At 40.8% G+C, this 12,783-nt stretch overlaps 1 protein-coding gene across 1 annotated transcript in view; it reads left to right on the top strand.

Moving 5' to 3' along the window:
* Positions 1 to 627: 627 nt before the first annotated feature.
* The window catches only part of itih6 (inter-alpha-trypsin inhibitor heavy chain family member 6), a 28,118-nt gene continuing 15,962 nt past the window's right edge, over positions 628 to 12,783 (top strand). Inside the window, exons 1-3 of the mRNA XM_055223294.1 lie at positions 628 to 732; positions 3,533 to 3,568; positions 7,832 to 7,986. Of these exons, the coding sequence (XP_055079269.1) occupies positions 628 to 732; positions 3,533 to 3,568; positions 7,832 to 7,986 (296 nt within the window). The remainder of the gene's footprint in view (positions 733 to 3,532; positions 3,569 to 7,831; positions 7,987 to 12,783) is intronic.

The raw sequence follows: 12,783 nt of genomic DNA, 5'->3' as shown, positions 1-12,783 counted from the left end.
CATCACAAGGTGGAACAGTGTGTGAAGTGTTTTTAGTTTGAGCAAAGAATTCAGCCTAAATATGCAGGGATTGTGTGTTAAACATGTGTGAATGAAACAAAACACAACTCCAGGTCTGTTTGTGATGAGGAAACAACATTAGAACATAGATCAGAAAATGATGTAATGTAATGTGTAATATGGGCCCTTTAACCTTTTTGGATGTAAGGTGCATCGGGGAGGGGTTTTCTGGGTAATTCTTGGGGGGCGCGGGGGAGGACAGTGTCGCAGGGGTTAATCTGTCATCTCTCAGGTGGCAGCAGAGCGCGAAAGCTCCAGTTATGCGCAAATACACGAGCTGCCTGCGCCTGTTCACATGCAGGTATTTCTGCATTGCACGCACGCGCCACGCCATCTTTATTTAGCCCCGTGTTTTTTTTTTTTTCCCTACCTTATCACAACTTTACTTTTTGACCCCGTTTTGTTTTTAGAGAGGGAGGGAGCGCAGGAGAGGCGGATTACCGTAAATTACCGGTGGAGATGAAAAGATTAAGACACGCTGCCCTCATGTTGACAACGTGACGGTGCTGGACACAACCACGGCTACTTCTGCAGCAACTTTACCAAATAATGTTTAAAATGGACGTAATGAACTTCTCGATACACCACGTTGTACTTGTTTTAACTTTGTGCGTAAACGTGGTAATTACGCACGAGTACAGAGCGCATCTAGGAGACAAACTACATCTGCAGGTAAGCGCGTTTTTTTCATGCTAGAGTCACTAAAATGCAATTATTTTAGCTTGTGATTAGTTAAAATGCCTGATGTGTATGCGCAAAATGTTTTAAAATAAGTATTCCCTGTGCCAAATTGCCGTAGAAGCCACGTGTCCTTAAAAGACCAATTATAATTTACGCGTTAGAGTTCAGAATGATATTGTTTTAGATTTCAAAAGTTAAATATATTCAGTTTTACTCAAGGCAGTATCATTTATTTAAAACCTCTGACCAGATTTTTTCAGTTTTTAAAATTATGGCGTTGCTGCTATAGACTACATTTTACTTGAGTAACTTTTTAAAGAAATTGTACTTTTCTAGCTATATACTTTTACTCCTACTTGAGTAATATTTGTATTGAAGTAACAGTAAAGGTTTGAACCCAAGTGACAAAAGCTTCATCCTGACAATAAGAGATGATTTGAACTTTTGTGTTTGTTGCGGCTCCTTCAAATATGACTTAGTTTTTCTCATTTTTGTGTCTATACTTTGAAAATACCACATTTAGTTTATAATTCAATGTTTTATCCTTCAAATTATTATTATATCAAAGTAAAATTATAAATCAGTTACAGTTACTCTTTACGTCACTCTTGAGTACTTCAGTAGCACTTTTCCCAAATACTTGTTTACTCTTACTTTCTTGGACCACTACTTTGTACTTCTACGTGAGTAATATCATTTTTGAATTTGCGTTGCTCTTACGTCAGCACGTCCTTTGGCTACTCTACCCACCTCACTTTATAAGCAAGCTATGTAATTCAACATGAAATTACAAAAGTATACAAAAACAAATCTCTAAACTAACTCTGAACTATTGAGACTAGTTTTTTACGCTATAGAGAAATAAATAGGTCTTTTTGCAGGACCTGTACATAGACGACCTCTTACTTATTTTTTCCAGTATTTGAGTTGTTCTAAAGTGGTATAGAATGTGTAGGATATGGTGTAATGTATTGACACAGGCCTGACTTGTGCAGCTCGCCTGGCTCCCCGTACAGTGAACACATTTATGCTCAAAGCCACACTTCCCCTCCGGATCCATGAATGACTTTGATTCACTCTGTTTTGACACCGAATCTCACTGAATGCTCGCGTGTGAGGATTACCCGAAGAAAATGACTCAAATAAAGCTCTAGAGGTGGAGGTAGTTCCGATTCTGTGCAAATTACTCACCAAATGCACTGCCAAAACACAACATTAAGTATATTTATGTAATGGCATGATTTGTGCCATGTTTGGAATACGCTCTTTATCTGAGTTTGAGTTGTTTGGTTGTTTATTGAAGTTCACAAAACATCACGAGTATTAACAGTGACTGGTTTAGTCCTGATTTATTCCTGGTTTAGTCCTGGTTTAGTTCTGGTCTAGTCTTGGTTCAGTCCTGGTTTCGCTCTGGTTTAGTTCTGGTTTAGTACTAGTTTAATCCCTGGTTTAGTTCTTGGTTTAGTTCTTGGTTTAGTCCTGGTTTAGTCCTGGTTTAGTCCTGGTTTAGTTCTGGTTTAGTCCCTGGTCTAGTCCTGGTTTAGCCGGTGTTGATATATTTACTATCAACAAGATATAATTTACTTAAAGGTACAGTATGTAACTTTCTGGAGGTGGCACGCCAAATTTGCAAAAGTTACATACTATGGCTTTAAAGTTGTAATATGTAACTTTTCTATTGGAACTTGCTTGCATGGGGATGTTTACAGAATGGTATTAAACTTATCTATTTCCATGGAGTCACGGAGGTGATATCATCAGTATAGGTTACAAATCATATCTGCGGAGAGGTGACCCAGCTCACACTTTTTAGCAAATCAATTATCTATAATTGAAAAATATGATAAGATACATACATTTAATTCCATACTGTGCAACATTCCAGACAATGGTCACATTTTTTTTTGTAGCACTTTTAAACCTTCAAGACTCTCAAAACGCTTTACATCAAGGAACCACTCACCCATTAACACACACATTCATACACCAGTGTACACAGACACAGTGGGGGTGAGGGGGGGTCAAGTGTCTTGCCCAAGGACACAATGACAGCATTCAACTGTGGGAGCTGAACTCGCAACCCGTGGGTCAGTCGATCTGATCACTCAACCAATGATGTTTATGTTATGATTTGAACCACTAACCTTCAGATCAGTGGACAAACACAACACCAACTGAGCTACTGCATGGAGACAAGCAGGTGGCAACCCTCTAGAAAAGTTTCTTAGTGCACCTTTAACCTTAAATTTTTACATTTCAAGGCAGCTTCATTTGAATTGAGGTAGTGCAATTCATTTACTTTTTAGCACACAGTTGGTAGAGCGTTTGTCCACTGATCTGTAGGTTGGCAGTTCAATTCCGGCTCCCTAAATAAACATCATTGGTCGGGCCTACAGATTGGCGGTGTGATTCTAGCTCACACAGATAAATGCTCTTGTTGTATCCTTGGGCAAGACATTCAACAAACCTTGCCCCCAGTGTCTGTGTACACTGGTGTGTGAATGTGTGTGTGTGTGAATGTGTGTGTGAAGGGGTGTGTGTGAATGTGTGTGTGAATGTGTGTGTGAATGGGTGTGTGAATGGGTGTGTGAATGTGTGTGTGAATGGGTGAGTGGTTCCTTGATGTAAAGTGTCTTGAAGGTGGAAAAATGCTATATAAAAATGTATTTCAGCTTGACAAATGCAACAATATAATGAGAAAGGTGAAAAGTATCTTGAAAAAATAGTCTCTAAATCTATTGTCAAAACTAATCAAAATAGTTGTTTGACTTGTAACTTTATTCTTTTTCAGAGGGTAAAACGACAAAGTAAACCAGCCAAACCAGTGGTAAGTAAAGTCTCATGAATGATAGAAATCTGCACTGGAGGAATGTAATGAAATACAAGTAGTAAAGTACTGTACTTAAGTAGAATTTTTATGTATCTGTACTTTACTTGAGTACATTTTACAGTGAATACTTTTTACTTGTACTTCACTACATTTGAGAGCAGTATTTGTACTTTCTACTACTACATTTTTCAACAGGACTAAAAAGTATAAACTACAATAACATTCTGACAAAAATGTTCAAGCTCAAGCTTCAGCTTTGAGCAAACAAAAATAAATACACAAAATTTCATATGAAAAAATAAAAAGTTGATTCGTATTGTTACTGTGACCAAAATATTAATAATTTTAAAATCAATATCACTGCATTTACACTTTAACAAATGAACAACACTTGTGTGAAATACTTTTACTTTTTACTCTTAAAGTTCATTTTTAAACAAGTTTCATATGATACTTTTTACCTCTGTATCAGTACTTTTACTTAAGTAACAAAATGGAGTACTTCTTCCACCACTAGAAATCTGTCTGCATTTCAAATATAGGTCACTTTTCTGCTTGTGTTCATATTACAGGGATGCTACATAGAGTTACCCTTGACCTACATTTATACAGTAGTGTAGTCAGGCAGTGGAGGATGTAAACTGGTGATGTGTCTAGCCCAAGGACACACGGCAAAGCAAGGGACGGCAAGTTTATGTGTAGAGCACAAGTCGTACACAAAGTCATTCAAAGTGCTTTACAGAATAAGAAAGACATTACAATCACAATACAAAAAATCAAAATATAAATTAAAATTAAAAGAGAAGAGGCAGAATAAAAACCTTTCAGTCGTATGCACAGATAAACAGAACTGTTCGGAGCCTGGATTTAAACATTGTCAAAGTAGAGGCCTGTCTCACATCTTCAGGAAGACTGTTCCAGGTTTTAGCTGCATAAAACTGAAACACTAATTCCCCACCTTTAGTCCTGGTTTAGTCCTGGTTTCGTCCTGGTTTAGTCCTGGTTTCGTCCTGGTTTCGTCCTGGTTTCGTCCTGGTTTAGTCCTGGTTTAGCCCTGGTTTAGCCCTGGTTTATCCCCGGTTTATCCCCGGTTTCGTCCCGGTTTCGTCCCGGTTTCGTCCCGGTTTCGTCCCGGTTTCGTCCCGGTTTAGTTCTGGTTTAGTCCTGGTTTCGTCCTGGTTTCGTCCTGGTTTAGTCCTGGTTTAGTCCTGGTTTAGTCCTGGTTTAGTCCTGGTTTCGTCCTGGTTTAGTCCTGGTTTCCTCCTGGTTTCGTCCTGGTTTAGTCCTGGTTTCGTCCTGGTTTAGTCCTGGTTTAGCCCTGGTTTAGCCCCGGTTTAGCCCCGGTTTAGCCCCGGTTTATCCCCGGTTTCGTCCCGGTTTCGTCCCGGTTTCGTCCCGGTTTCGTCCCGGTTTCGTCCCGGTTTAGTTCTGGTTTAGTCCTGGTTTCGTCCTGGTTTCGTCCTGGTTTAGTCCTGGTTTAGTCCTGGTTTCGTCCTGGTTTAGTCCTGGTTTCGTCCTGGTTTCGTCCTGGTTTCGTCCTGGTTTAGTCCTGGTTTAGCCCTGGTTTAGCCCTGGTTTATCCCCGGTTTATCCCCGGTTTCGTCCCGGTTTCGTCCCGGTTTCGTCCCGGTTTCGTCCCGGTTTCGTCCCGGTTTCGTCCCGGTTTAGTTCTGGTTTAGTCCTGGTTTCGTCCTGGTTTCGTCCTGGTTTAGTCCTGGTTTAGTCCTGGTTTAGTCCTGGTTTAGTCCTGGTTTCGTCCTGGTTTAGTCCTGGTTTCCTCCTGGTTTCGTCCTGGTTTAGTCCTGGTTTCGTCCTGGTTTAGTCCTGGTTTAGTCCTGGTTTAGCCCTGGTTTAGCCCTGGTTTAGCCCCGGTTTAGCCCCGGTTTATCCCCGGTTTCGTCCCGGTTTCGTCCCGGTTTCGTCCCGGTTTCGTCCCGGTTTCGTCCCGGTTTCGTCCCGGTTTAGTTCTGGTTTCGTCCTGGTTTCGTCCTGGTTTCGTCCTGGTTTAGTCCTGGTTTAGTCCTGGTTTAGTCCTGGTTTCGTCCTGGTTTAGTCCTGGTTTAGTCCTGATTTTGTCCTGGTTTTGTCCTGGTTTTGTCCTGGTTTAGTCTTGATTTAGTCTTGATTTAGTCCTGGTTTAGCCCTGGTTTCGTCCTGGTTTAGTCCTGTTTCGTCCTGGTTTCGTCCTGGTTTCGTCCTGGTTTCATCCTGGTTTAGTCCTGGTTTAGTCCTGGTTTAGTTCTGGTTTAGTCCTGGTTTAGCCCCTGGTTTAGTCCCTGGTCTAACCCTGGCTTAGTTCTGGCTTAGTCTCTGCTTTAGTCCTGGTTTAGTAGTGGTTCAGGTCTAGGCCTGGTTCAAGCCTGGTTCAGTCCTGCTTTAGTTCCGGCTTTAGTCCCTGGTCAAGTTCTGGTTTAGTCCTGTTCATTCCTGGCTTTATCCATGAATTGTGGTTGGTTCTTGGGGTCAGAAAGTCTCTGAAGCTACAACATAAAGTTAGCCACATCACCACAGGTTTTATGTATTTGTTTATTTGGAAAGCATTAATAGTAGGTGTATTTACATAAGCTCTAAATGTACCTGGATAAACAGTGTCTGGCTTTGAGGCACAAACACCTTCCGTCATGAAAAGTCTTCACCTCATTTGTAAAGTCTGACAATCAACCTCATGATCTGTCAACATGTATTTTAACACAGACCTCATCTGTGTTGACACGATACTAAAGTTTCAAACTCATTTCCGATACTAAGGAATAAAAGCAATACTGACATCACAATCGTATAAAATGCTCAGACTCACACTTTCTTTAGACGGTAGAATGTGATTTTCAACATTAAATGGTAATACTTTCTACAGCTCAAGATCATTCTAAAGGTATTCAGGAAAGGTTCATTTCTGTCACATGAAATGACGTTTTTGTATCGATACCTGATCAAAGGACTAGCTAGTTTTCATACTAGTTTTAGTATCGATTAGTATCAGATTTTTGATATTTCTGGCAAGCCTACCCCATACAGATATGGTTGGGATGGAAGTGGTCACATTGTAGTTGCATTGATACTGATGCCCTGCCAAATGATTTAAAAGGGGGCGTGGCAAACGCTCTAAACAATTTATTATAACTATGATCTGACTATGTAACTGCACTCAAATACTACAACTGCACGTGAGTTCAAGCAAAACAACTTTTTATAGAGAAAAGTTCTAGGAAGTTAGAGATAAACTCATATGTTTTTTTCATCGCTAATCCTCAGAAAAAACTGATTGCCGATAATCTCGGACGATATTTTTGGGTCCAGATATAGGTCTGAAAAGTTAAGAAAACTCCCGCACACTGTCTCACTCTTGATTCAACTTTATTCTCACTATGTTTTGGTCCCTCTGACCTTCCTATGAGGACATGAGGACAGCCCCTTCTGTTCCTTCCGTATATAAGTTAAGGGACCTCCCCCTTCAGTTTAATCAACCAATCACAACAGTGAACAAACATACATTTACGATTAGACCCCAATATACATTTACGATTAGACCCCAATATACCCTCAAAATTATGCATAATTCACTTTACATACGTCTTTTGTGAGTTAAAATGCATGGGTAATGGCTAGAAAAATATAAAGATTATTATCACCCAGAAAAGGCAGCAGTTATATACCATAGATTTGACATTTTTAAAAAAGTTTTCTTAACTTTTCAGGCCAAGTGCTTCTCCTCCTACGCACCTGTCGCCCAGTCAGGTGTGCAGAGTCTACACAGAAATGGGTCCAAATATAGGGCCATCTTTCCATCCAATCATTTTCTTCCATTTATCCAGGGGTGGGTCACGGGGACAGCAGTCTAAGCAGGGACTCCCAGACTTCCTCACCCCAGACACTTCCTCTAGCTCCTCCAGTGCCATAGTCCCTCCAGCATGTCCTATATAGGTTTTTGTAATATAAATGTATGTAATATAAATTTACTGCAAACTCACCCCAGCCCTTTTTACCTTTAACAGAGCAGTGTAGTCATGCTTTTTTTTTTAAAATTAAAGTGTTAAAATAAAGCTTTGTGTGTACTCTTTAGGCAGAAACAGAATATCGCCCTCTGCTGGAGATTTAAGGCCGATAGCCGACACATTAAAAAGTGCAGATATCGGCCAACCTTTCTTCTGTTGTGATTCCTTATAATGTAAAGGAGCCAATTTGTCGACTAACACAAGTTTTAACTAAAGGACTGCAGCCTGATTTAGAAACATAACACTGTATGTTATTGTATTGTTGCAGTTAAAGGTCACAGACTACCACGTACGCTGCTCGGTGGTGTCTCGTTATGCTGTGACCAGGATCCAGAGCTCAGTGTGGAACCAGCTCTCCACCACCAAAGAGGCCGCCTTTGAGGTGGACCTGCCCTCCGCTGCATTCATCTCCAACTTCACCATGTGAGTCTGTGCTGTACTCTGCTCAGGACAGTTACATAGTTATACAAGTATAGTACTAAAGTTATATAGCTATGCAAGTGTTCTCCTGATGCTTTATACTGTGTCTGCTGTGATTGTCTCCTTTACTTACATTTTTAAAGAGGGGATATTTGTTTTAACAACTGGTGGATCCAAAAAGATGATGACAAGTGAACTAAAAAATTAACAGGGTTCATTAACAAAAGACAAAGGTTCGGTGCTGGGAGCTGGGTCGGAGGTGAGGTCGGAGGTGAGGTCGGAGATGAGGTCGGAGGTGAGGTCAAAGGTGTGGTCATCTGCGGGTGTGGGTCTGGTCCAAAACAAGGTCTGAAAGAAACATGAAAAACCACACTAAGTAGCTGGAAAAATGCAAAGAGTTGAACCAGTTATAGTACCAGCGTGGGGATGAATGAGCCGAGTCTGTACCGCAGAGGTTGTGGCTTGATTGACAGTGGGCTGCAGGTGAGTAGTGGGTAAAAACCACTGGTGAAGGTGGTGTCAGACGCTTCAGACACACAGACACAGAAGGGAGAGGGGAGACAGGAGAGGAGAACACAAGGGAAAAACAGGAATCTTGATATTTTTACACTTCTACAGAGTACTAAATATTGACTTATTTAGATCACCATTTTGCCTTATATTGTTGTGACCATGCTGGAACAAGATATTTTGTGGCTCAGTATTTATTGTACGTACTTTTTTTTTTTTTTTAGATTTTTGGCTTTTCTTTTTTTTTTGCAGTTTTTGGCAGTTTCGTCAGGTTGTTTATTTTCTGAACACAAGAGCTACTGTAGGTTGTAACCCACGCCAAAACAGGAGCAAAACAACAGCAGTCTCAACTTGCTAGGGCCAATGTCCAAAACAAACCAGTAACTGACCAATAAAACCTTCATATCAACTTATTGCCAACAAGAAGCGCAACAAAGTGTCACGTACAAAAGCAGTTACATTAATAGCAACATAAACAGTTACACGTAGAGCAAAAAGTGTCAACTCTGAATTAAACACAACAATAAAAGTAGTTACAATATTAATGTTCATTGCAGTATCGTCTTGTTTTTAACGCTCTGACTGAGTCCTCTCCCCATCCTGCTCTCTATGCTAAGTCATTCCCCCTTCAGTGCGCTATTTCAGTTCAATACATTTTTGTAAAGATCAAAATCACATCCGTAGTTGCCTCTTACAGCTTAACAAGGTAATTGATTTAACCAACAGAAAGTTAGAAAATCCAACAGTGAAACAGACATGGGTCAATATCAGACAGATTATCCAACATTCATAGAAAACAAGCACATGGAGAACTGTTCCAGAGCGCCCCCTGTTCCTCCTTCTCGGCAAGGAAAAGCAAAAACACAAAACTGCACATTGCATCAGGTTTGTGAAGGGAACATGTGTTATGTACATAGCTTCTGAGTATTTAAGGCCCCATATCACACTATTTTCTGATCTATGTTATGATGTTGTTTCCTCATCACAAACAGACCAGAAGTTGTGTTCTGTTTCATTCACACATGTTTAACACACAAACCCTGCATATTTAGCCTGAGTTCTTCTCTCAAAGAGAAAACACTCTGTTCCACCTTGTGATGGCATGTGGTGATACAGGAAGTGCTCTACTGTGTTTTTAAACTCACACTTTCACTAGAATCACTTGGCAAGAAACATTCCTAGTTTTCACTACTGATACAGCGTTGAAATTTGGCAATTGAGAAGTTGACTTTTTCAAGAAACAACATTATAACCTGTTTAAAAGCTCTAGAAAGTTGATTTTGCATAATACGCCCATTTAAAAACATGTTGATAGCACAGAACCCAGATCAAACTGCACACACCTCTCAGGAAAAAGCAAAATCCGGCAGCTGTTTGATTATGAGGCGACTTGGAGAGGTTAAAAATACTAAATATATACAAAGATAAGTCCACACTGGAGCGGCCTTACAGTCAGAGCAGGTCAGGAGGGGGCAGACCCGAGCCTCGTGAATACTGCGCTTTGTGAACTAGAGTCTAAAAGGCAATAGACTGCTTTTAAATCCTGATTCCTATTTTCTCTCCTGCAGTTTACCAAGGCCAGTGCAGGGACAGCATGCTGCGTTTCATTTCATATTTTAACTGGCTCATTAATGTCACACATGAACTTTCCACTTTCCACACAAATAATAACCAAATATATCTGGGCTTTAAAGGTCCTATATTACGCAAAGTCGACTCTTGTGAGCTTTAAGCCATGTTAAAATGTTGTTACCTCATCAAAAACATACCTGGGGTTGTGTTTTGTTTCATTCACACATGTTTGAGTAACACTTTATTATCAATCTGTCTACATCTCCAAAGCTCAAAATGCTCTGTTCCACCTTGTGATGTCATGAAGCTGTAGCTTCCAAGTTACCTTTTGCCTTTTGTTTAGTAGAGATTGGAAATTTCAGGGCTGACATTATCCAAGTGATTCTAGTGAAGGTGAACACAATGGAGTACTTCCTGTATTACGACATGACATCACAAGGTGGAAGAGAGTGTTTTCTGTTTGAGAGAAGAACCTAAATATGCAGGGTTTGTGTGTTAAAAATGTGTAAATCAAACAAAACACAAGTCCAGGTCTGTATATGGGCCCTTTTAAAGTCATTTCTTGCCTAATTGTGTAAACATGCAGCTCTATTTTTAGACTTTTATTTACATTTTTACTCATTAGCAAGTTTTACAGATTCATTTCCACTATTCATCACCAATAGCTCGTTGTCTGTGTTGTTTTTCCTGTTGATTCGAAATGTCTGGAGCAGGCCTTTCTCTGATCGGCTGATCTGCCTGACAGTTAAACCCATTAGAGTTCTGAGATAGATGACCCGGTTGCAGACGACATCTTGGTAAAAATATTGAAAAAGTGTGAAGCCGTGGCTGGCCAGTCAATAGAACCAAAAGAGCATGTGGGAAGTTGAAATGAGAGTTTCCCACTAACCAGACTGTCACTGGGCGAAACCTCATCTGAGGACATTAACTGTTGGCTCACTCTCTCTCACCTTTACCCAGACACCCACAGTCTCTGGTGCTATATTCGTTCACCACAAGCTGCAGGAAAAGCCCCTATAAGTGTTAAACTGAGAGCTCAGTGTTCAGTGTCTCTGCGGCATTTTCACCGCCCTTCTGTCCAATCTTCCCTCTCTCCCTCCCCCTCTCTCTCCCTCTCTCTTTCCATCCTTCCCTCTCTCCTTCTCTCCCTCCCTTTCTCAATGTCTATGCCTCCATCACTCCCTCACCACCTCTTTCTCTCTCTCAACCTCTCTCTATTTTTCTCCCTCTCTTTCTTCTCTTTACCACTCTCTTTCTGTCCCTCCTTCCTTGCTATCTCTCTCTCCTTCTCTTTCCATCCTTTCCTCTCTCCTTCTCTCCCTCCTTACTTCTCTCTCACTGTCTATGCCTCCATCACACCCTCACCACCTTCTTCTCTCTTTCAACCTCTCTCTTTATCCCCCCCCTCTCTCTCCACACAAATGTGGTTTGTTTACAGTTAACTGTGTTTTCACTCTTTGGACCTGATTTTTCCAGGATGTGACCTTAGTTTTGCACCTGTCATGTGACTCTAGACTAAACTAAAATATAGCTTAAAAGTGGCACATATTATTTTGGTGGTTTATTTTGTAAAAGAGGAGTGGGGGTTCACTTTTATGGGATATTAACTGCTAACGCAAAACTTATTACTTTTAACATATTACTGTGTTACCTTTAGTTATTTTGAAAATGCTCATCTCCCTTTGCTCACTGCGCTAAGTCGCTCCCCCTTCAGTGCACCTATCACAACACAATCTGTGTGTATCCCGCTAATGAAGCGACTGCAGCACATCAGGTTTGTGAAGTTGTAGTATATTGTTTTGTATAACTATGGAAAGTATTTGTGAGAGCGCATAGGCTTGTGGTCGGAGCTTTGGACAGAGTCGTACTGCTAACTGTGAGCATGTCTCTTTTTAAAGTGCTGTTGGTTCAGATGTGATTTCTGAGGGTGTGGTCAACAGAGGCAATCCCTCTCTGCGTCATTAGCCTCTGTATCAGTGCTGTGCTCCTGCTGTTTGTCAAGGGAACTCACTCTTATGACCCTGCACCTACTTTCACATCACAGAACTGTGTAAACTAAACAAACAACTGCATTTTTAAGGTACAGGGTTCTTCTTTGATGGCGCCAATGTAACTTGCAGTGCATTCCAGTAACTCTATTTTCCCTATGGTGAAATTTATGGTGATGTTTTTTCTGACCCCAAGAACCAACTAAGTACTGCGGTTTTCCAGCTGTGGTTCATGGACTAAAACAGGAGAAAAACAGGACTGAACCAGGGTTAGACCAGGGATTAAACCAGAGCTAAACCAGGCCTAAATCAGGACTAAACCAGGACGGAACCACAGCTAAAGCAGGGCTAAAACAGGCCTAAACAAGAGACTAAACTGTGGATTAAACCAGGACTGAACAGTGACTGAACCAGGAAACAGGTTAAACAAATCTAAACCAAGACTTCCGTGGACTTAACAGCTAGAGCTGATCCAAGATTAAACCGGGACTAAACCAGGACTAAACCAGGACTAAACTAGAACCAAACAATGACACAACTGGGACAAAACCAGAGCATGAGTGCTCCAAGTTTATTTACCTATTTTGCTGTACAATGGTCCCTCGTTTATATATGTTTTTGGCTGTAAAACCCCTCACCACACACTTTATACACTTTTCTCACACAGGCATTAACATTTTCTCACATTTCTCTCTTGTTTAAACATTCTCAAAGTTCAAACCTTCATATA

Source organism: Periophthalmus magnuspinnatus, chromosome 7 (genome assembly GCF_009829125.3).
Source record: "Periophthalmus magnuspinnatus isolate fPerMag1 chromosome 7, fPerMag1.2.pri, whole genome shotgun sequence".
Classification (NCBI taxonomy): domain Eukaryota; kingdom Metazoa; phylum Chordata; class Actinopteri; order Gobiiformes; family Gobiidae; genus Periophthalmus; species Periophthalmus magnuspinnatus.
This window is presented reverse-complemented; position numbering and strand designations above follow the sequence as displayed.